Source organism: Macaca fascicularis, chromosome 19 (assembly GCF_037993035.2).
Source record: "Macaca fascicularis isolate 582-1 chromosome 19, T2T-MFA8v1.1".
NCBI lineage: Eukaryota > Metazoa > Chordata > Mammalia > Primates > Cercopithecidae > Macaca > Macaca fascicularis.
The window spans coordinates 45342236-45363272 of NC_088393.1; the positions used below are offsets into that span (position 1 = coordinate 45342236).

Genomic DNA, 21037 nt, shown 5'->3' on the forward strand with positions numbered 1-21037 from the left:
CCTCCACTTCCTGGGCTCAAGCAGATCCTCCCACCTCAGCCTCCTGAATAGTTGGGACTACAGGCACACGCCACCACACCTTGCTCATTTTGAAATTTTTTATAGAGATGGGTCTCCCTATGTTACCCAGGCTGGTCTCAAACTCTTGGCCTCAAGCAATTCTTCCACCTGGGCCTTCTAAAGTGCTGGGATTACAGGTGTGAGCCACTGTGCCCAGCCAGATTTTGCTATTTAGAGACAATTTATTAACTGGAATGTGGATACTTTCCTCTCTTTATTAGTTCTTGACAGTGGAATCTGGGCGATGTTTTAAAAAGCAGAAGAAACAGGCACCGTATGAATGCCCTGTGGCCGTACAGTGGTTTCACAGCAGACCCTCACTCCTCCGCTTCCCAGAAAGGCAGCAAAACAACAGGGCAGAGCTGGAGCCATCATGACCCAGCTTCCTTTCTCCCTCTTTACTAAGTGCAAGTTTCAGAGCAGACCGATGAGGAAGTAGCCTTGCCTTCTTGAGCAGAGGCTTTTTGATCCACTCCAACAGGGCTGCCCCTCTTGTTCCCTGGGTATTTGGGTTATTTTATTTTATTTTGAGACAGAGTCTTGCTCTATTGCCCAAGCTGGAGTGCAGTGGAGCAATCTCAGCTCACTGCAGCCTCAGCCTCCTGAGCAGCTGGGATTCCAGGTGCTTACCACCATGCCTGGCTAATTTTCGTAGTTTTAGTAGAGATGGGATTTCGCCATGTTGGCCAAGCTGGTCTCGAACTCCTGGCCTCAGGTGATCTGCCTGCCTTAGCCTCCCAAAGTTCTGGGATTACAGGTGTGAGCCACCGCGCCTGGCTGCTGTTTGGGTTATTTTAATTGTGGGACAAATGACTTGAATAGCTCACCCAGCCAAGTTATGGATCAAGTTAAAACAAACATACGTCCTGGAATCTATCCTCTTTGTGGCCCTCACCTGCCAGGGGTTCTGTGGAATCAAGGTAATTTTGACCCTGACAACCTCACAGTTTAAATTAAAACCTAAACCCCCCAGCAGTGTGCCCTGGCTCTCAGCTGAGTGACAAGGACTTCCTGAGAGCCGATGGTGATGAGACGTTGGCCCTTTGGGGCTGCTCCATCCCAAGTGTTCCAGAGACCCAAGGGTTTGGCCATCCAAATCCTATGTTAAAGATTTTCACTTTTTTCTTTTTTTCTTGCTTAGTCGCCCACCGGACTGGAGTGCAGTGGTGTGATCTTGGCTCACTGCAACCTCCGCCTCCTGTGTTCGAGTGATTCTCGTGCCTCAGCCTCTCAAGTAGCTGGGACTACAGGCGCACACCCCCACACCTGGCTAATTTTTGTGTATTTTGTTAAGGTGGGGTTTCACCATGTTACCCAGGCTGGTCTCAAACTCCTGAGCTCAAGCAATCTGCCCGCTTCCCAAAGTGCTAGGATTACAGGTGTGAGCCACTGAGCCCAGCTAACATTTCACTTTAACTGAAAAAACAAACAAACAATTACACTGGCCTTTAAGTAAAAAATAAATAAAAATATTTTCAGTGGCACTGTCCCTAACATGTTTTTTTGGTGACTTAACGTTGTGTCTGTGAGCCATCATTGACCCAGTTACTGTATTTCTATCATCAACTATGATTCATTATGAAGGAGGACTTGGGAGAAATATTTTTTGCTACCTTTTCTGAGCTATCCCAGTCAAGAGTTGCCTTTAGCAAATGTATGTGTCCATCCTGGCTGTTCCTTATCTCCTCAGGAAGGAAGTTGAAGTGTTGAGAACTCAGGCAGTGGACAGTGAGCATAGCCAGGGGACGTGGGTGGCTGTGTGTTCCTGGGAGCAGGCAGGTTAGCTGTCTCCCTAGAGTCTGGCCCTGTCTCGCAGGTCCAGAAAGCACATATTGGCATCTGACTGTCTCTTGAGGCGCTCCCATGTGAGTCTGTAAAGAGCTAAACACTGCCAGGGTTGCTAGTGCCTGGGGTCCTTTGCCAGCATATTCTCTCCCAGGCAGGCTCTGTGGGAAGGCAAGTGAGAATGAGAATGCCAGTGTATTAATTCATCATGAGAACCGGGACCGCCCCGGGGAGCAGGCACTCATGTCCCCAGGCCCGCGTCTGTAGTCCGCATAGGCAAGTCTCGAGTCCAGTTGTCAGAAGACTGCTTGATGGAGAGAGGCAGAATGAGGGGAGCTGGTTTGCAAGGTGACCGTTTAATAGCATCAGGCTAGGCCAGGCCCGAGGATGCAGGGGAACCAGGGTTCCCTCCGTCTTGGACAAGGTGTAGGAGATAAAATAAACGCTGTGTAAAATTCATCATGTTAACCCTTAAAAAAAGTGTTTTGTTCCCGCTCCCCCTCACAAACAGATGAGGTCTTTTTATGTTGCCCAAGCTGCTCTCAAACTCCTGGCCTCAAGTGATGCCCCCCACCCTTCAGCCTTCCGAAGCACTGGGATTACAGTTGAATTAGTTAGATGATTTGATACAGTTAAGCAGATTATTTGGCCCTGGAAGTCACTGTGTTTTATTTGTTTCTTTGTTTGAGATGGAGTTTTGCTCTTGTTGCCCAGGCTGGAGTGCAGTGGTCAGTAGTGCGATCTCGGCTCACCACAACCTCTGCCTCCCGGGTTCAAGCAATTCTCCTGCCTCAGCCGCCCAAATAGCTGGGATTACAGGCATCTGCCATCACGCTTGGCTAACTTTTTGGGTTGTTTGTTTGTTTTTTGAGACGGAGTCTCACTCTGTCGTCCAGGCTGGAGTGCAGTGGTGCAATCTCTGCTCACTGCAACCTCCACTTCCAGGGTTCAAGCAATTATCCTGCCTCAACCTCCCAAGTAGCTGGGACTACAGGCGTGCGCCACCACACCCGGCTAATTTTTTGTATTTTCAGTAGAGACGGGGTTTCGCAGTGTTGGCCAGGATGTTCTCAATCCCTGACCTCGTGATCCACCCGCCTCACTCCCAAAGTGTTGGGATTACAGGCGTGAGCCACCGCACCCGGCCCTAACTTTTGTATTTTTAATAAGTTTCACCATGTTGGCCAGGCTGATCTCGAACTTCTGACCTCAGGTGATCCACCCGCCTTGGCCTCCCAAAGTAATGGAATTACAGGCATGAGCCCCCACACCCGGCCAAGTCACTGTCTTTTTGAGGTCACTGTGTGCATCTTTGCTCTGATTCCCTGCAAGTTGATCTTAAGTTTCCTCTTCAGGAGGCAGTCTTGCTTCCTCATTTCCGAGTGTGGTCTGGCACGCACATTGAAGGTCCTATGTAAAGGAGAAATGGATGCTGTGGTGAGAGGCACACAGGGCCAGCTCATTCTTTGTCCCCGGCAGTCTCAGAAGCACTGTCTCACTATGCTGTTTCTTTGTCTCCTTGCAGAGAATGCCACAGGTGACCTGGCCACCAGCAGGAATGCAGCAGATTCCTCTGTCCCAAGTGGTAGGTTCTTAAAGAGACCCGCGATAGAGTGAGGCCACCGGATGGGTCATTGTGAAAGGACACTTGTCATTTGGGAACTGTCACAGGCTTCCCTCTCATGGTTCTGTTTACTCAAAATTGGCAAACCGGGGGCTCTGCTTGGGCTGCCAGCTTCTGGCTCTGGCGTCCTTACATGGGGGAGTTTACACTGTCCAGCGGGCACAGGGGCCAGGGATCCTGCAGCACTCCCTGGCTGGCCCCCGCCGCCTCCTGGAGGACAGGGGATGGAGGTTGCTGCTGCCCATGAGGCTCAGGCCCCTCCCTGCTGTGCGGGCCTCCAGCTGCTCTGCTGGCCCCACTCCCCACCCACCCTTCTGTCTGCCTGTTCTGCCTCCTCTGCTTCCTTTGTTCCCTGTTGCCATCGCTGTCCCCTTCCTTGTGGACATCCTCTGTCCTCTGCCACCCCTGCCTCCCTGCCACTGCAGTGCATGATCTCAAGATGTGTGTTAGCTTGCTTTGTAGTACTGGCGGCCGCTGCCCCATTCCTCCTTTATGGTTTAAGGACTCTGCATCGGGCGCTTGGGGTGAGTGGTCCCGATGCACTACCAGGTAGCAGATGCACCCTCGGGTCAGGCCTCAGGCCGTGGGCTCTGGGAGGCGGCCATGGAGGGGGGACTGCATCGCACCCCTGCTGGAGGATGGGACTCCCTCATCAGCTGCAACCCACTGAGTGCTCTGTAGCTCAGCAGCTCTTGGGCTGGCTGGCTTACAGAATGCTGGGGCGTTAGGGTGGTCACTTTCCAGCTTTGCTAGGCCAGGAGTCCCATGCCTGTCCTGGCGTTGCTCTGCCTGGCTCCGTTTATCCTCTGCTAGCCCCGCCGCACGCCTGCTCTGGTTTCCATCCTGTTGGAGCAGAACATGTGCCCCTCACTGTATTAGAAAGTGTGAACAAGACTGTGTTCCTTATCACATTAGGAGCTATGGCGGGCTTGGTTTCTATAGGAACCCTGAGGTGGCGGCAGGGCCGCCTCATCCAGCACTCTCAGTGTGTGCGTAGAGCCAATTAGGGATGGGGTGACGCGGCAGAGCCAGCAATGGAAGGGGCTCCACATCCCTCTTTAAAGGTGTGGTGTCCACACTCCTCAGTGGGCCCTTCCAGATCCAGCCCCAGCTAGGCCCATGTCCTATGTCCAGCCCAGCCTCCCTAACACAGATGTTTGTGTTTCAGTTCCCAGAAGGCAGGATTCTGATGACCACTCCAGCGATATGTTCAACTATGAAGGTAAAACTCCAAAGAGGCCGGGCTCGGTGGCTCATGCTTGTAATCCCAGCACTTTGGGAGGCTGAGGTGGGCGGATCACGAGGTCAGGATATCGAGACCATCCTAACACAGTGAAATCCTGTCTTTACTAAAAATACAAAAAATTAGCTGGGCGTAGTGGCACACACCTGTAGTCCTAGCTACTCGGGAGGCTGAAGCAGGAGAATTGCTGAACCTGGGAGGTGGAGGTTGCAAGGAACCAAGATTGCGCCACTGCAGTTCAGCCTGGGCGACAGAGTGAGACTCCGTCTCAAAAAACAAAAAAACTCCGAAGAAACTTACATGTGGGGCAAAACATGTATTTTTAGTTGGGTATTGAGAGACACTTGCGGATTTCCACTGAGGAAGTTGTAGCGCAGGGCTCCCCTCGTGGGTGGTGGCAGCCCCCTGGGGTTGGAGTCAAGGTAACAGGCCCCATGTGGATGCCCCCACCAGCAGGAAGGAGGCCGAGCCTGCGGAGATGCACTTCAGAGGCACAGCCTGGTGCGTGGCTCTGGGATGTCCATTGTCCCTGCCCCTCTCACTAGCGGCTTGGCTGTGGGCAAGTGGCTGCCGCCCCGCCTCCATGGCTGCCACGCTGCCTCAGTGTTCCCACATATAAAGTGAAGGGCCCCAGACAGGTCTCATAGAGACGCAGCCACTGCACGTAAAAGGCCTAGGACGGGACCTGGCAGAGAGCAGTCTTCAAAGCTCTGAAGCCGCCATCTGGACCCGTGGGGCAGCGCGTCAGAGCCGCTGCGCTGGCCTTGGGTGTAATTTACAGGCTTCTCTACCAGAGAGATGTTTCTCTGTCAGCTGGAGCTGCGAGCCTCCTCAGGCACTTTCTGGCTTGCTTCCCCTCCTTGCGGGCCCTACTAATTTGTGTTCCTTGGGCTGTCTTGCTCCCAGAATACTGTGCCGCCAAGGCGGTCACTGGACCTTGCCGTGCGTCCTTCCCACGCTGGTACTTTGACGTGGAGAGGAACTCCTGCAATAACTTCATCTATGGAGGCTGCCGGGGCAATAAGAACAGCTACCGCTCTGAGGAGGCCTGCATGCTCCGCTGCTTCCGTGAGTCTGCGGCCCCTCAGCCCAGGAAACCCTGCCCTTGGGGACCCTGGGCCATCTCCCCATCCCTAAAATATGAAGGCCTTGGAAATGCTGTTCTTGGGCCCACTAGGGCGGCAAGGCCTCTAAGCCCCAGAAGAGCTGGAATAAAGTCCCTCAGAAAGAGCTCCCCATGGAGGCCCTGGCTGAGGGGATCCCCTCTGGCCGCTCTGTGGAATGGGAGCTGTGAGCTGACCTCAGGCTGTGTGTTCTCTTTCAGGCCAGCAGGAGAATCCTTCCCTGCCCCTTGGCTCAAAGGGTAAGTGGCCCCTTACCCTCCTCCTGCCATCAGCCTGCCTCCTCCCTTCCTTGACTGAGCTCAGCCCCGCCCAGTTATGGTTTACATTATCCTTTATTGTGAACATCATCTTGGCAGAAAGTCATATTTTTGCGTGAGAATGGCGAGGTGGTGGTTTGTCTCACCATTCAGTGTACATAGTTGGGGCTGGAGTGAGTCAGTCACGAGGCAGGCCCTGCCCAGGTGACGTGAGTGACTGGGGATGAGGTCTTCCTGTTGGGCATTTGAGGACTGCTGCACACGGACCTGAGACTGGCCTGGGGTGTGGAGGGAGCGCTGTTGTGTGGGGCATAAGAGTTGGTCACGGGTGACAGGATGGAGGGCCACAGGCCAGGGTGTTTCCCAACACAGTCTGGCCTGAGCAAGAGGCCAGCCCTCTGGCCTGTGTTTCTGAGCCTGAGTTGCAGATGATAGTGTTGGCACAAAAGACCTGCCATGCCAGTCTGGCCTCTTTCTCCGCCTGTTTCCCTGTGAAGGAGCTGGGACCTGGCCTGGGAGTCTGTCCTGTTCTAGCAGTGAAGCCTGGTTTGCCAGGCATGGGACTGGGAAGCAAGCAGTCTGGGTCTGGAGGGTGGCCCCAAAAAGGCCAACTCTGCAGCTCCATAGCCACAGGGGAGGCTGCCACAAGAGGTCACACTCCTTAGCCGGAGCCCCTCCTGAAGAAAAGCATCTGAGCTGACCAGTGGGACTGCAGTGGGGCAGACACTATTAAATTTGCTGGCACAGCTCTGAGGACACCCTCACTTCCACCCTGACTTCATCCTGCAGCAGCTCTCAGCCCTCGCAGCCCCTGCAGGGCTCCATCTTTCTCTATTGCCAGTCAGCGTGTGTGTGCACAAAGCCCCTAAGGTTTCATGTGTACACACCCGTGCTAAATGTTTTTTACACCCTTGTGCATCTCTTGGCCTGGGGCTCCTGTGCAGGTTGCCCCACGTATCGGGGGAAACCCCACCCCCGATATTCAACTTGGGTTCTTTTCTGTTTCCCTAAGTGTCAGCTGGTCTGAGAAATAAAGGGAAAGAGTACAAAAGAGAGATTTCAAAGCTAGGTGTCCGGGGAGACATCACATGTTGCAGGTTCCGTGATGCCCCTGAGCCGTAAAACTAGCAAGTTTTTATTAGCGATTTTCAAAAGGGGAGGGAGTGTATGAATAGGGTGTGGGTCACAGAGATCACATGCTTCACAAGGTAGTAAAATATCACAAAGCAAATGGAGGCAGGGCAAGATCACAGGACCACAGGATGGGGCGAAATTAAAATTGCTCATGAAGTTTCCACACACATTGTCATTGGTAACATCTTATCAGGAGACAGAGTTTGAGAGCAGACAGCCTGTCTGACCAAAATTTATTAGGCGGGAATTTCCTCGTCCTAATAAGCCTGGGAGCGTTACAGGAGACCAGGGCTTATTTCATCCCTTGGCTGTGAAAGACAGCTGCCCCCAGGGTGGCCGTTCAGAGGCCTACCCTCAGGGGCGCATTCTCTTTCTCAGGGATGTTCCTTGCTGAGAAAAAGAATTCAGCCGTATTTCTCCTATTTGCTTTTGAAAGAAGATAAATGTGGCTCTGTTCTGCCTGGCTCACTGGCAGTCAGAGTTTAAGGTTCTCTCTCGTTCCCAGAACATTGCTGTCATCCTGTTCTTTTTTCAAGGTGCCCAGATTTCGTATTGTTCAAACACACATGCTCTACAAACAATTTGTGCAGTTAACGCAATCATCACAGGGTCCTGAGGCAACATACCTCTTCCTCAGCTTACGAAGATGACGGCATTAAGAGATTAAAGACAGGCATAGGAAATCACAAGGGTATTGATTGGGGAAGTGATAAGTGTCCATGAAATTTTCACAATTTATGTTCAGAGATTGCAGTAAAGACAGGCAAAAGAAATTATAAAAGTATTAATTTGGGGAACTAATAAATGTCCATAAAATCTTCACAATTTATGTTCTTCTGCCATGGCTTCAGCCGGGTCCCTCCGTTTGGGGTCCCTGACTTTCCGCAACACCCAAGAGTTGGGCTTTTAGTTCAAAAAGAAGGAACACAGACGGCCACTCTGCTGGCACACACATAGCATGGCACCTCCTTTTTTGGGGGAATCTCCTTGATGGCATCTCTGGCAGGCTGTGTCCTCTCCAGCTGCAGTTCTGTACCCTCTCTGGGTTGGGGAGGGGCATTTGGTCCTCAGCCTGAGCCCACCTGGATTCCCCAGGCCCTTGGTGAGCCCCACTCTGGCTGCAGCTCCCCTTGCCTGGCCCATCCTGAGGCCCCTCTCTTGTCCTCAGTGGTGGTTCTGGCGGGGCTGTTCGTGATGGTGTTGATCCTCTTCCTGGGAGCCTCCATGGTCTACCTGATCCGGGTGGCACGGAGGAACCAGGAGCGTGCCCTGCGCACTGTCTGGAGCTCCGGAGACGACAAGGAGCAGCTGGTGAAGAACACATATGTCCTGTGACCGCCCTGTCACCAAGAGGACTGGGGAAGGAAGGGGAGACTATGTGCGTGCTTTTTTTAAATAGAGCGATTGACTTGGATTTGTGCGATCATTAGGGCTGAGGTCTGTTTCTCTGGGAGGTAGGACGGCTGCTTTCTGGTCTGGCGGGGTGGATTTGCTTCGGAAATTCTCTAGGAGGCTCCTCCTTGCATGGCCGGTGGTCTGGCAGCAGCCCCGAGTTGTTTCCTCGCTGATAGATTTCTTCCCTCCAGGTAGAGTTTTCTTTGCTTATATTGAATTCCATTGCCTGTTTTCTCATCACAAAAGTGATGTTAGAACCATTTCTTTTGTTTGTCTGATTTATGGGTTTTTTAAGTATAAACGAATGTTTTTTATTAGCATTCTGAAAGAAGGAAAGTAAAATGTACAAGTTTAATAAAAGGGGATCTTCCCCTTTAAAATAAATTTCAGCATGTACTTTCTTTATGGGAGTCCCAATTTCAGCCCTACCAAAATGATTACAAGACATTATCTGAGGTGTCCCATTCTAGAAACATACCCCTCAAAATAGCGTCTTTCAGATCTTTTTGAATGAATCCACAAGATGAAATAAATGTCCTATTATTGAGTGCCCGTGAACTTTCACCAAACCACACTTAGCCTCACCACCTGTGAACGCTGATATTTTCTTACTCTATTTCACTTTGTAAAACTTCTGGCTACAACCCTCTGCACTGATCTTGATGCTCCACTATGGACTGTAGCCCACACCTTGAAGCACTGCCCTCGAGGGCGCAGGAAGGGTGCATGCTGTCCAGGCCTCGAGGACCAAGACCTTCCCGGGTTGGAGGGGCTTAACCGAGTCCTTGTGGCGTCCATGATGCTTCTCCTCTCATGGTTCTGTGCTCTCTGCATCCTGGAGGGGTGGTGGGAGGGCCCTCTAGGTCAGGCCTTGCACTGCCTGCACTGGGCTTTTCTGTCACGTCTCCCACATGCCCCTGTGTGGGAACGGGGACAGAGCGCACTGCCCGGCTGAATTTGTCCTCCAGGCCCAATTCTGCTGCCACCTGTGGGTGTTCCTTTCCCAACACTAGACTCTAGAAGCCCCTTTTCTCCCTCCTCCATTCCAACAAGGAGGTCCTGGGGTACAGGCATCTGGGCACCCCATGAGGTCAGGCTGGACTCTGCTGGCCTTGGAGACACAGGACGAGTGGCCGGGTGCAGTGCCACAGGCCAGATAGTGCTTTCGACTGCTTGGAACCAAAGAACTCATCCCTTGGCCCTTCCTAGAAATCCCTTAGGGCTTAAAAATCTCTTCCAGAAGCAAATTGAGCAAATAGCTGATCTGCTCCTGCCCCACCTCCCTCACCTACAGCAGATGCTGCAAAGGGATCGTGGTGTGTCCTCCCAGCTAAGCCCCGCAGGCCTCAGCCTGCTCTCCAGTGGCCATTGCAGCTGGCTCGGGGTTGGTGAACAAGTGGAATCTACTTAACACATCCCAGACAGATCAGACACCAGGGGTCCTGGTGAGCCTGTGGCCCAGGGAAAGAGGTCCTGGGAGTTAGGAGCCTCCCCACCTGCAGCACTGTGAGTGCGGCCCCTAACCCCTGCAAGCCTGCAAAGTCCGCACATGCGCCTCTGCCTGGCAGGAGCCTTTCTCCACCAACTCCAATATAGGCTGTCTCCTATCTTGGTCATGTTAAAAAAAAAAAAAAAGTTATGTGCCTTTGGAACTTTTCAAAAACTTGAGAATTGGCTGGGTGCGGTGGCTCACACCTGTAATCCCAGCACTTTGGGAGACTGAGGTCAGGAGTTCCAGACCAGCCTGGCCAACATGGTGAAACCCCCTCTCTACTAAAAATACAAAAAAAGAACCAGGTGTGGTGGCAGGCGCCTGTAATCCCAGCTACTCGGGAGGCTGAGGCAGGAGAATTGCTTGAACCCGGGAGGCGGAGGTTGCAGTGAGCCAAGATTGCGCCATTGCACGGCAGCCTAGGTGATAGAGCAAGACTCTGTTTCAAAACAAAAAAAACTTGAGAATCACTTAATTCCACCATAATAGGAAGTTAGATGAAGGGAATTCTCTGAAGCCCAGTTGAGCTTCTGTAGGTTTCTAGTACAATGAGCCTTTATATGTTTCTAGTGCAGAAGCTGCTGCTCTGTGACCTGTTTCTCCTGCCTAAAACTGCCTCTTTCTTCTTGCGGCAAGGGAGGCCCTGGCCCCACTGCTCCTGGCAGCTCGACTCCATCCGGGCCTCTGGACTCTTTCCAGGGCGACTGGTGGGCCTCACCGCAGCAGACACTCTTCAGGCTGCTGCCGCTGTGGCCCTTGAAGCTCAGCTGTGTCATGTGTTCAACTCTTGGGGCCTTTTATGGCCTGACAAAGGCCCTCTTTTTGTTGCAAAGGCTGCCCAACAGTGGGTCAGTGGCCAAGGCATTCAGTGGCCACTTCACATCCCTGTCACCCTTGGGCTGCTGGCACCGTTGAGAGGTGAAATGGGCTTTATAAAAAATCAACTTGTTGCTTGTCTGAGTGCAGTGGTGTGACGAGTAATTGATCACAACCAGTTAACAGAGTTATTTGTTCCTTCTGCTGCTTCACTTGACCAGCCTGAAAAAAATCATCTCACCGAAAATATAAATCAACTTGGAGCTTCTCACTCGCCTTTTTCCTGGTCCACACACTTGAGAAAGGCAGACAGTGTGGCTCTCCCCAGAAAGGGTTCCCCTAGGCCATCTCCTGGGTAAAGATCAGGACAAAGGGCTTGGGGACTATACAAACTCATAAACATTTGGGGCCCGGTGCAGTGGCTCATGCCTGTAATCCCAGCACTTTGGGAGGCTGAGGCAGGTACATCACTTGAATCCAGAAGTTTGAGGCCAGCCTGGGCAACGTGGCAAAACCCCAACTCTACAAAAAAAAATTAGCCAGGCATGGTGATGCATGGCTGCACTCCAGTTACTCAGGAGGCTGAGGTGGGAGGATCGCTTGAGCCCAGGAGATCGAGGCTGCAGTGAGACATGATTGCACCACTGCACTCCAGCCTGGGTGACAGAGTGAGACTCTTTCTCAAAAAAATAAACAGGCCGGGCGCAGTAGCTCGCGCCTGTAGTCCCAGCACTTTGGGAGGCCGAGGCGGGCGGATCATGAGGTCAGGAGATCAAGACCATCCTGGTTAACACGGTGAACCCCGTCTCTACTAAAAATACACAAACAAAATTAGCCGGGTGTGGTGGCAGATGCCTACAGTCCCAGCTACTGAGGAGGCTGAGGCGGGAGAATGGCATGAACCCGGGAGGTGGAACTCGCAGTGAGCTGAGCTCACGCCACAGCACTCCAGCCTGGGCGACAAAGCAAGACTCCATCATAAATAAATAAATAAATAAATAAATAAATAAATAATCATTCCTGGGTATGTGTGCCTCTTTCTTCCCCCAGTGTTAAGCGCAGGCCTGCCTGATGGGTGCAGCCTCCAGAGGGCAGGCCCACCGGAACGGGACCTATGGGGCTTGGCGTTAGTTCATGTTCTGCCCTTGGGACTCTCCTGGACTCACTCTTCCTAGGTCCCGAAGACAGCGGCCACTTGGTCGAGTGTCCTGTTTGCCAAGTCTCCCTACAGTGTCCCACATCAGACAACGTGAGGGAAAGCGTAAGTCTGTCAATTTGTAAAAATGCCCATGTTCCATTCACATCTGACTTCCAAAAACAAGTCTGGGTGTGAGTAGATGGTGAAAGAAGAGGTGAAGCGGTACTTCCTGGGGTGGGATACAGACTGACTTCATGTCCTTGGAGGGAGAGCAACAACCCGGCACCTGGGGAGGGAACACCTTAGACCCCAGGAGGTTGAGGGGTGGGGAGGGTGTAATCCTCCCTCTGGCCTCCAGACCCAGCACCGCTGCTTGGCCAGACTGTCACCTGGTCCTCCTGAGTCCAGCAGCATCTGCAGCTGCTATTCTGACCCACTGTAAGAATAGCTGGCGCAGTGGCTCAGGCTTGTAATCCTGACACTTTGGGAAGCCAAGGCGGGCAGATCACTTGAAGTCAGGAGTTCGAGACCAGCCTTGCCAACATGGTGAAACCCCATCTCTACTAAAAATACAAAAAGTAGCCGGGCATGGTGGTGCATGCCTGTTGTCCCAGCTAGTCGGGAGGCAGAGGCATGACCATCACCCGAATCTGGGAGGTGGAGGTTGCAGTGAACTGAGACTGTACCACTGGCACTCCAGCCTGGGTGACAAAGTGAGACTCTGTCTCAAAAACAACAACAACAGGCCGGGCGCGGTGGCTCACGCCTGTAATCCCAGCACTTTGGGAGGCCGAGACGGGCGGATCACAAGGTCAGGAGATCGAGACCATCCTGGCTAACACAGTGAAACCCCGTCTCTACTAAAAATACAAAAAATTAGCCGGGCGCAGTGGCGGGCGCCTGTAGTCCCAGCTACTCAGGAGGCTGAGGCAGGAGAATGGCGTGAACCTGGGGGCGGAGGTTGCAGTGAGTCGAGATCGCGCCACTGCACTCCAGCCTGGGTGACAGAGCGAGACTCCGTCTCAAAAAAAAACAAAAACAAAAACAACAACAACAACAACAAAAAACCCACACTAGTAGACATGGCCAGTCTAGAGCCATTCTGCACCTGAAGCCATCAATGGCAGCTCCTGAATGTGGGGCCCTCTCTCCCGACACACAAGATGTTTCTAAACATAGAGACAGGCCCAGCCTTGTTCCAGTCTGGCTGGTACAAAATCATAGGCTTCTGATGCCCAAGGAGCCCTGAGCTCTACCCCATGTAGTAATGGAGCCTGCAGCTCAGTAGCACCGCCCATGGGGCTTGACCGAACCAATGCTGTGGTGTTCCCAGTGACGTTTCCCAATTCCTGCCTGGGCACAGTGCTCACGCCTATCATCCCAGCACTTTGGGAGGCTGAGATGGAAAAATGGTTTGAGCCTGGGCGGTCAAGGCTGCAGCGAACCATGCTCACAGTGCTACCACTGCACTCCAGCCTGGGCAACAGAGCAAGACCAGACCCCATCTCTAAAAACAAACAACAATTGGCCGGGCGCGGTGGCTCAAGCCTGTAATCCCAGCACTTTGGGAGGCCGAGATGGGCGGATCGCGAGGTCAGGAGATCGAGACCATCCTGGCTAACCCGGTGAAACCCCGTCTCTACTAAAAAATACAAAAAACTAGCTGGGCGAGGTGGCGGGCGCCTATAGTCCCAGCTACCCGGGAGGCTGAAGCAGGAGAATGGCGTAAACCCAGGAGGCGGAGCTTGCAGTGAGCTGAGATCCGGCCACTGCACTCCAGCCTGGGTGACAGAGCAAGACTCCGTCTCAAAACAAACAAACACAAATCCTGAGCTGGGCACCCTGGACCCCTCAGGTTGTGTGTTTGCATGTGGGAAGGTGGCCCACAGAATGTCTCTCCTCCGGGGAGGAAGTTGCTTTTTGGGTTTGTAATGACAGGCAATGACAGCAAAGATCAGCAGCTCAGACTTGACTCCCTTGTGTGGGTCCTAATGAAGTGCTCCCCAACCTTTCTGGCATCAGGGACTGGTTTTGTGGAAGACAGTTTTTCCACAGACTAGGGCGGTGGGGAGTAGAGGGTGGTTTCATGATGAAACTTCCACCTCAGATCATCAGGCATTAGATTCTTGTAAGGAGGCCGGGCGCATTGGCTCACACCTGTAATCCCAGCACGTTGGGAGGCCAAGGTGGGTGGATCACTTGAGGTCAGGAGTTTGAGACCAGCCCGGCCAACATGGCAAAACCCCGTCTCTACCAAAAATACAAAAATCAACTGGGTGTGGTGACACACGCCTATAATCCCAGAGACTCGGGAGGCTGAGGCATGAGAATCACTTGAACCCAGGAGGCGGAGGTTGCAGTGAGCCGAGATCACACCACTGCACTCCAGCCTGGGCGACAGAGTGAGACTGTATCTCAAAAAAAAAAAAAAAAAAAAAAGATTCTCATAAGGAGCACACAGCCTAGATTCCTCGCATGCACAGTTCACTATAGGGTTCGTGCTCCTATGAGAACCTGATGCCGCTGCTGATCTGACAGGAGGTGGAGGATGCTCACTCGCCTGCTGCTCGCCTGCTCTGCAGCCGGGTTCCTAACGGGCTGCAGACCAGTACTGGTCTGTGGCCTGAGGGTCGGGGACCCCTATCCTAGTGAATGGGAGACTGTGTCCGGGATGTCTGAAATAAGACCTGCTGGTCCCCTTGCCCCTGGAACCCGGCGGCACGGTTGAGGTTAACGCTGCAGATTGGAGTCCGGTTGATCATAGATGCTTAATGAGATGCTGTATGAAACACTACATTTGGCCTCAGCCTCTGTTGGTCAGATTCTTCAGAGTGGAAGCAGAATGACACATTCATTCGCTTTATCAGCAGCTAAGGCGGTAGAGGGGGGTCTCTCGCTCCTACAGGTCTTGCTGAGTGTGCCAGGAGTGCATGACCCTGATAGCTCTCTCCCCTGGTTTTTTTTTTTTTTTTTCTTTTGAGACAGTTTCACTGTGTCGCCCAGGCTGGACTACAGTGGTGCAGTCTAAGCTCACTGCAACCTATGCCTCCCGGGTTCAAGTGATTCTCTTGCCTCAGCCTCCTGAGTAGCTGGGATTATAAGGGACACACCACCAGGACTGGCTAATTTTCGTATTTTTAGTAGAGATGGGGTTTCGCCATGTTGGCCAGACTGATCTCAAACTCCTGACCTCAAGTAATCCACCTGCCTTGGCCTCCCAAACTGCTGGGATTACAGGGGTGAGCCACCGCGCCTGGCCTCCCTTGGTCATTTCTTGGGGTTGTGTTTGCAGCAAGCACCTTGAGGGGTGAGGGCAGGCTGGGGATAGCCAGGTAGGTCCCCAAGCTTAGCATGCCTCTTTTGTAACAACCCACTTCCTGTGCAGCTGTCCATCTGGGTCCCCAGCTCTGCCTCCACAGCCTGGGGGAAACCCACACATGCTGGCGCCTATGCTGCTTCGTGTGAGCAGGAAAGCCTTTGTCTCTGACCCTGGAGTTTCGAGGCTTCTCCCAGCATTTTTGAAATAGTAAGAGGCTCACATACTAGCCTGTTAAGTGGAATCAAATCAAATCTGAGACCCAGCAGTCAGCTGGGTGGAGACCAAGCCTGGGCCTTTCTAGTTGGATTGTCAGTCCCTTGGCACTTCCCAGGGATGGTCCGTGGAGATTTCCTGATGATCAGGATCCCAGAACATCAAGGGCCAGAGCAAGACTGGCTGTGGTCAGAGGGCCAGTCCAGAGCTTTTGTCTTCTGGGAAAGGAAACTGGGTCCCTGTATACTCTGTGCTTAAGGTCATCTGTCTCCTGAGATGTGGTTGATTTCAAAGAAAACATTCAGGAACAGGGATTATGGTGTTTACAGAACCAACTCTCTTCCTGTAAACTTCAAGAAAGAAACCCAACCAGCCTTGCTGCAGCTGCTTTTCCAGTCCACCCATCAGCCCCCGGGCGTGCAGGAGTGTGAGACCCGCTGGGAGGACGAGACAGTGCACTCTTTGGTCCCACACCGTCTTGGCTTCCCAACGCAGTTAAATTGACATCCAGAAATCTTCCTAAATGGCAGAGATTAAGTAAAAGCTTTCAGGGTTCGAGTGACCCCCAGAAGGATGGCTGCTGGTGAAATGTTAGAGAAGGGGTAAGCTGACCTAGCAGTGGATGATGTCAATACCGCTGCCAGTCGGAAACACAGGTCCCTTTTTCCTACAGGGGAGAAGGCACTGTTTACACCCTCAAGGCATTTTAGGCAGAGATCATCAGGGAATAAACAGGGAAGGGCAAGCTGGGTGCGGTGGCTCATGCCTGTAATCCCAACACTTTGAGTTCAACACCAGCATGAGCAACATGAGGAAACCTTGTCTCTACTTAAAATATAAAACAGCCAGGCGGGGTGGCGCGTGCCTGTAATCCCAGCTACTCGGTAGGCTGATGCGGGAAAATCGCTTAAACCTGGGAGGCGGAGGTTGCAGTGAGCCAAGATTGTGCCACTGCATTTCAGCCTGGGCAACAGAGCGAGACTGTCAAAATTAAAAAGCAGGGCAAGTCAGAGCCGTAAATGCCAAGGCAAGAACAACAGGGAAGTCCCACATGCCACCTGTGCCTGTTGCTATGTGAGGAGTGACCAGGGCCTGGGAAGGACAGACATAAGCTACGGTCCCTGCCCCTGTTAGTCACGGTGGATGAGAACTGAATGGCAAGGCTGGGTGCAGTGGCTCATGCCTGTAATCCCAGCATTGTGGGAGGCCAAAGAGGATCAATTGAGCCCAAGAATTTGAGACCAGCCTGGGCAACATCGTGAGACCCCATCTGTAAAAAATATATATGTATTTATTTTTTTTTTTTCTTTTTGAGATGGGGTCTCACCCTGTCATCCAGACTGGAGTGCAGTGGCACAATCTTGGCTCATCACAACCTTCACTTCCCAGGCTCAAGCAATTCTCCTGCCTCAGCCTCCCTAGTAGCTGGGATTACAGACACCCGCCACTATGGCCTGGCTAATTTTTGTATTTTTAATAGAGACGGGATTTCACCATGTTGGTCAGGCTGGTCTCAAACTCCTGACCTCAGGTGATCCACCCACCTCAGCCTCCCGAAGTGCTGGGATAACAGGTGTGAACCACCACGCCCAGCCCAAAATAATTTTTTGTATGAGCCAAGCATAGTGGTGCATGGCTGTAGTCCCAGCTACTCAGGAGGCTGAGGTGGGAGGATCCCTTGAGCCCAGGAGGTCGAGGCTGCAGTGAGCTATGATCATACCACTGCACTCCAGCCTGGGTGACAGAGCAAGACCCTGCCTCAAAAAAAAAAAAAAAAAAAAAAAATTGCTGGGCGCAGTGGCTCACACCTGTAATCCCAGCATTTTGGGAGGCCAAGGTGGGCGGATCACGAGGTCAGGAGATCGAGACCATCCTGGCCAACATGGGGAAACCCCGTCTCTACTAAAAATACAAAAAATCATCTGGGCATGGTGGCGTGTGCCTGTAATCCCAGCTACTCAGGAGGCTGAGGCAGGAGAATCACTTGAACCAGGGAGTTGGAGGTTGCATTGCAGTGAGCCGAGATCGCGCCACTGCACTCCAGCCTGGCGACAGAGCAAGACTCTGTCTCAAAAAAAAAAAAAAAGAAGAAAACAAAAACGAACATTGATTGAGCATCAATTGAACTTGTGCCAGGCAGGCTCTGTGCAAAACCATTTCCTAGAAAAGTTTTCTTTTTTACAGAGGAGGAAACAGAAATCCACAGTGGCTAACTGATTTGTCCACAGAAGAGTAAGTGTAGTGACTGACCTTCAGGACCCAAACCTGCAACCCTTCTGTGCCGGTGGTGACTCGCCCTTAGCACACTACCTGGCAGCAGGCGATACCACCCATTCACTAAGGCATGGCAAGCAGCCCTCCTGAGTCACACCGTTCTGGGTGGTGCACAAAGCAGGAGTTCTCACCCTCATGGAATGCGTGCTCTGCCTCGAGAGACAGACACTTTCTCTCATATCCTGTGTCCAGTTGCAGGCAAAGCCACAATCATTGCTCACCTCCCAGTCACACTCAGGGTAAAGAGCAAGGGTCTTTGATTTACAAGTTCATGCCCGCCACCCGCCTCTCCTTCCACTCTCTCTGCCACTCTGACCGCAGAGCAGCTCCTCAGACACAGGCACATTCCTGCCTCAGGTGCCTTTGCATTTGCTCTTCCCTCTTCCTCTATATGCTTGCGTGGCTTGCCTGCTTGTCTTCAGGTCTTTTTTTTTTTTTTTTTTTTGAGACGGAGTCTCGCTTTGTCGCCCAGGCTGGAGTGCAGTGGCCGAATCTCAGCTCACTGCAAGCTCCGCCTCCCGGTTTACGTCATTCTCCTGCGTCAGTCTCCCGAGTAGCTGGGACTATAGGCGCCCGCCACCTCGCCAGGCTAGTTGTTTGTATTTTTTAGTAGACACGGGGTTTCACCGTGTTAGCCAGGATGGTCTCGATCTCCTGACCTCATGATCCGCCCGTCTCGGCCTCCCAAAGTGCTGGGATTATAGTCGTGAGCCACCGCGCCTGGCCTTTTTTCTTTTTTTTTTTTTTTTGATTCTCGCCCTGTCGCCCAGGCTGGAGTGCAATGGCACCATCTCGACTCACTGCAACCTCTGCTTCCCGGATTCAAACGATTCTCCTGCCTCAGCCTCCCAAGTAGCTGGGATAACAGGCGCCCACCACCATGCCCAGCTAATTTTTGTATTTTTTTAGTAGAGATGGGGTTTGACCATGTTGGCCAGGCTGGTCTGGAACTCCTAACCTCAGGTGATCCGCCTGCCTCAGACTCCCAAAGTGCTGGGAATACAGGCGTGAGCCACTGCACCTGACCGCCTTTTAAAAAAAATTAATTAATTTGTATTTATTTATTTTCAGGTCCTCCTTTAACAATTTTTTTTTTTTTTTTTTGAGACGGAGTCTCGCGCTGTGTCATCCAGGCTGGAGTGCAGTGGCGCGATCTCGGCTCGTTGCAAGCTCCGCCTCCCAGGTTCACGCCATTCTCCTGCCTCAGCCTCCGAGTAGCTGGGACTACAGGCGCCCGCCACCACGCCCGGCTAGTTTTTTGTATTTTTAGTAGAGACGGAGTTTCACCATGTTAGCCAGGATGGTCTCGATCTCCTGACCTCGTGATCCACCCGCCTCGGCCTCCCAAAGTGCTGGGATTACAGGCTTGAGCCACCGCGCCCGGCCAACAATTTTTTTTTTTTAATAGAGATGGGGTTTCGCCATGTGGCCCAGGCTGGTCTCAAACTCCTGAGCTCAAGCCATCCAACCTCCTCAGCCTCCCAAAGTGCTGGGATTACAAGCATGTGCCACTGTGCCTGGCCACCCTCAGGTCTTGAAGTGTGCTGGAGACATAGTAGGTGCTCAATAAATACATGCCGAAGAAGTGAATGTGAAGAAAGGTAACTGCAGATGGTGGCAGGCATGGGCTATGCTGGACTTCAAGCCGGGGAAAGGGGATGGAGCATTGCCACTCTGAGTTGCTGGCAGCCGAGCCAGGCGCCTCTGAGGAATGGACATGTGAGCAGACACCTGAGTGTACAAGGGCATGAGCTGCATGCTCATTACCATGCCCAGGCCTCAGCCACCTGCTCCTAGATGCCCACTCCTTGTAGATGCAGGCAGCCCAGTTGCTGGGGGCAGGGCTGGGCTGGAGAGGGACGCCAAGGATATCTCACCTCACAGCGGTAGGAGCAGATGGCTCAGGCTCCAGTTTCTACCCTAACCTGACCTGAGCCCAGCCCAGGGGAGGGAAAACTGGGCCCAGCTGGCTGCTCATTCCTCTGAGATCTCCCAAGAGGGTGAGACAGAGGGGCCAAGCCAAGCATTGGAATCAAGCTACACTGCCTGCGTTTGAACTATATATATAGCATGAACAGACTAGAACTAGACTACGTGTGTGTGTGTGTCTCGGAGTCTTGCTCTGTTACCCAGGCTGGAGTGCAGTGATGCAGTCTCAGCTCACTGCAACCACCGCCTCCTGGGTTCAAGCAATTCTCAAGCCTCAGCCTCCCGAGTAGCTGGGATTACAGGCGTGCGCCACGATACTCAGTGATTTTTTATATTTTTCACCACATTGGCCAGGCTGCTCTTGAACTCCTGACCACAAGTGACCCTCCCGCCTCGGCCTCCCAAAGTGCTGGGATTACAGGTGTGAGCCACTGTGCCTGGCCTGTGTGTGTGTTTTGAGACAGGGTCTTGCTCCGTCAACCACGCTGGAGTGCAGTGGCTCGATCACAGCTTACTGCAGCTTGGACTTCCCGGGCTCAAGTGATTCTCCTGTCTCAGCCTCCTGAGTAGCTGGGACTACAGGTGAGTGCCACCATGCCTGTCTAAGTTTTAATTTCATGTAGAGATGGTCTCAGTATGTTACCCAGGCTGATCTCAAACTCTTCAGCTCAAGTGATCCTCCTGCCTTGCTTCCCTCCCAAAGTGCTGGGATTACAGGCATGAACTACTGCACCCAGCCCATGCTCTATGTTTACCCTTCGTCTTCTTACCTAATCCCTCAGTTTCCTCATCTGTGAAGTAGGGGTTGGAACAGTACCTACTGTCATAGACTGAATGTTTGTGTCTTCCCCAAACTCCTGTGCTGAAGCCAAGTGATGGTATTTGAAGGTAGGACCTCTGGGAGGTCACCAGGTGATGCGGGAGGAGCCTTCATGAATGGGATTTGTGCCCTTATAGAAAGGGACACAACGTGAGATGATCTCGCTCTCGGCCATGCGGGGAGGCAGGGTGGCTGTCAACGAGCCAGGAAGCGGCGCTCCTGACACCGGATCTACCAACACCCCCATCTCAGACTTCCAGCCTCCAGGACCGTGAGAACTGTGTTTCCTGTTAAAGCCACCCTCTCTGTATTTGTTACAGCAGCCCACACTCATAAAGACATTTATCTTCCTTTTTTTTTTTTTTTTTGAGATGGAGCCTGGCTCTACCACCCAGGCTGGAGTGCAATGGCACA

General features: G+C 52.5%; 1 protein-coding gene across 3 annotated transcripts in view; it reads left to right on the forward strand.

Annotated features, from left to right (window-relative positions):
* The window catches only part of SPINT2 (serine peptidase inhibitor, Kunitz type 2), a 32540-nt gene extending 23534 nt beyond the window's left edge, over positions 1-9006 (forward strand). For 2 of the 3 annotated variants that reach the window (XM_005589083.4, XM_065535492.1), the window contains exons 3-7: positions 3371-3430; positions 4638-4691; positions 5619-5780; positions 6037-6075; positions 8396-9006. In XM_005589083.4, coding sequence (XP_005589140.2) covers positions 3371-3430; positions 4638-4691; positions 5619-5780; positions 6037-6075; positions 8396-8562 — 482 coding nt within the window. In that variant the 3' untranslated portion in view covers positions 8563-9006. The remainder of the gene's footprint in view (positions 1-3370; positions 3431-4637; positions 4692-5618; positions 5781-6036; positions 6076-8395) is intronic. The other variant, XM_074023444.1, reaches the window with a different exon arrangement.
* Positions 9007-21037: the final 12031 nt, after the last annotated feature.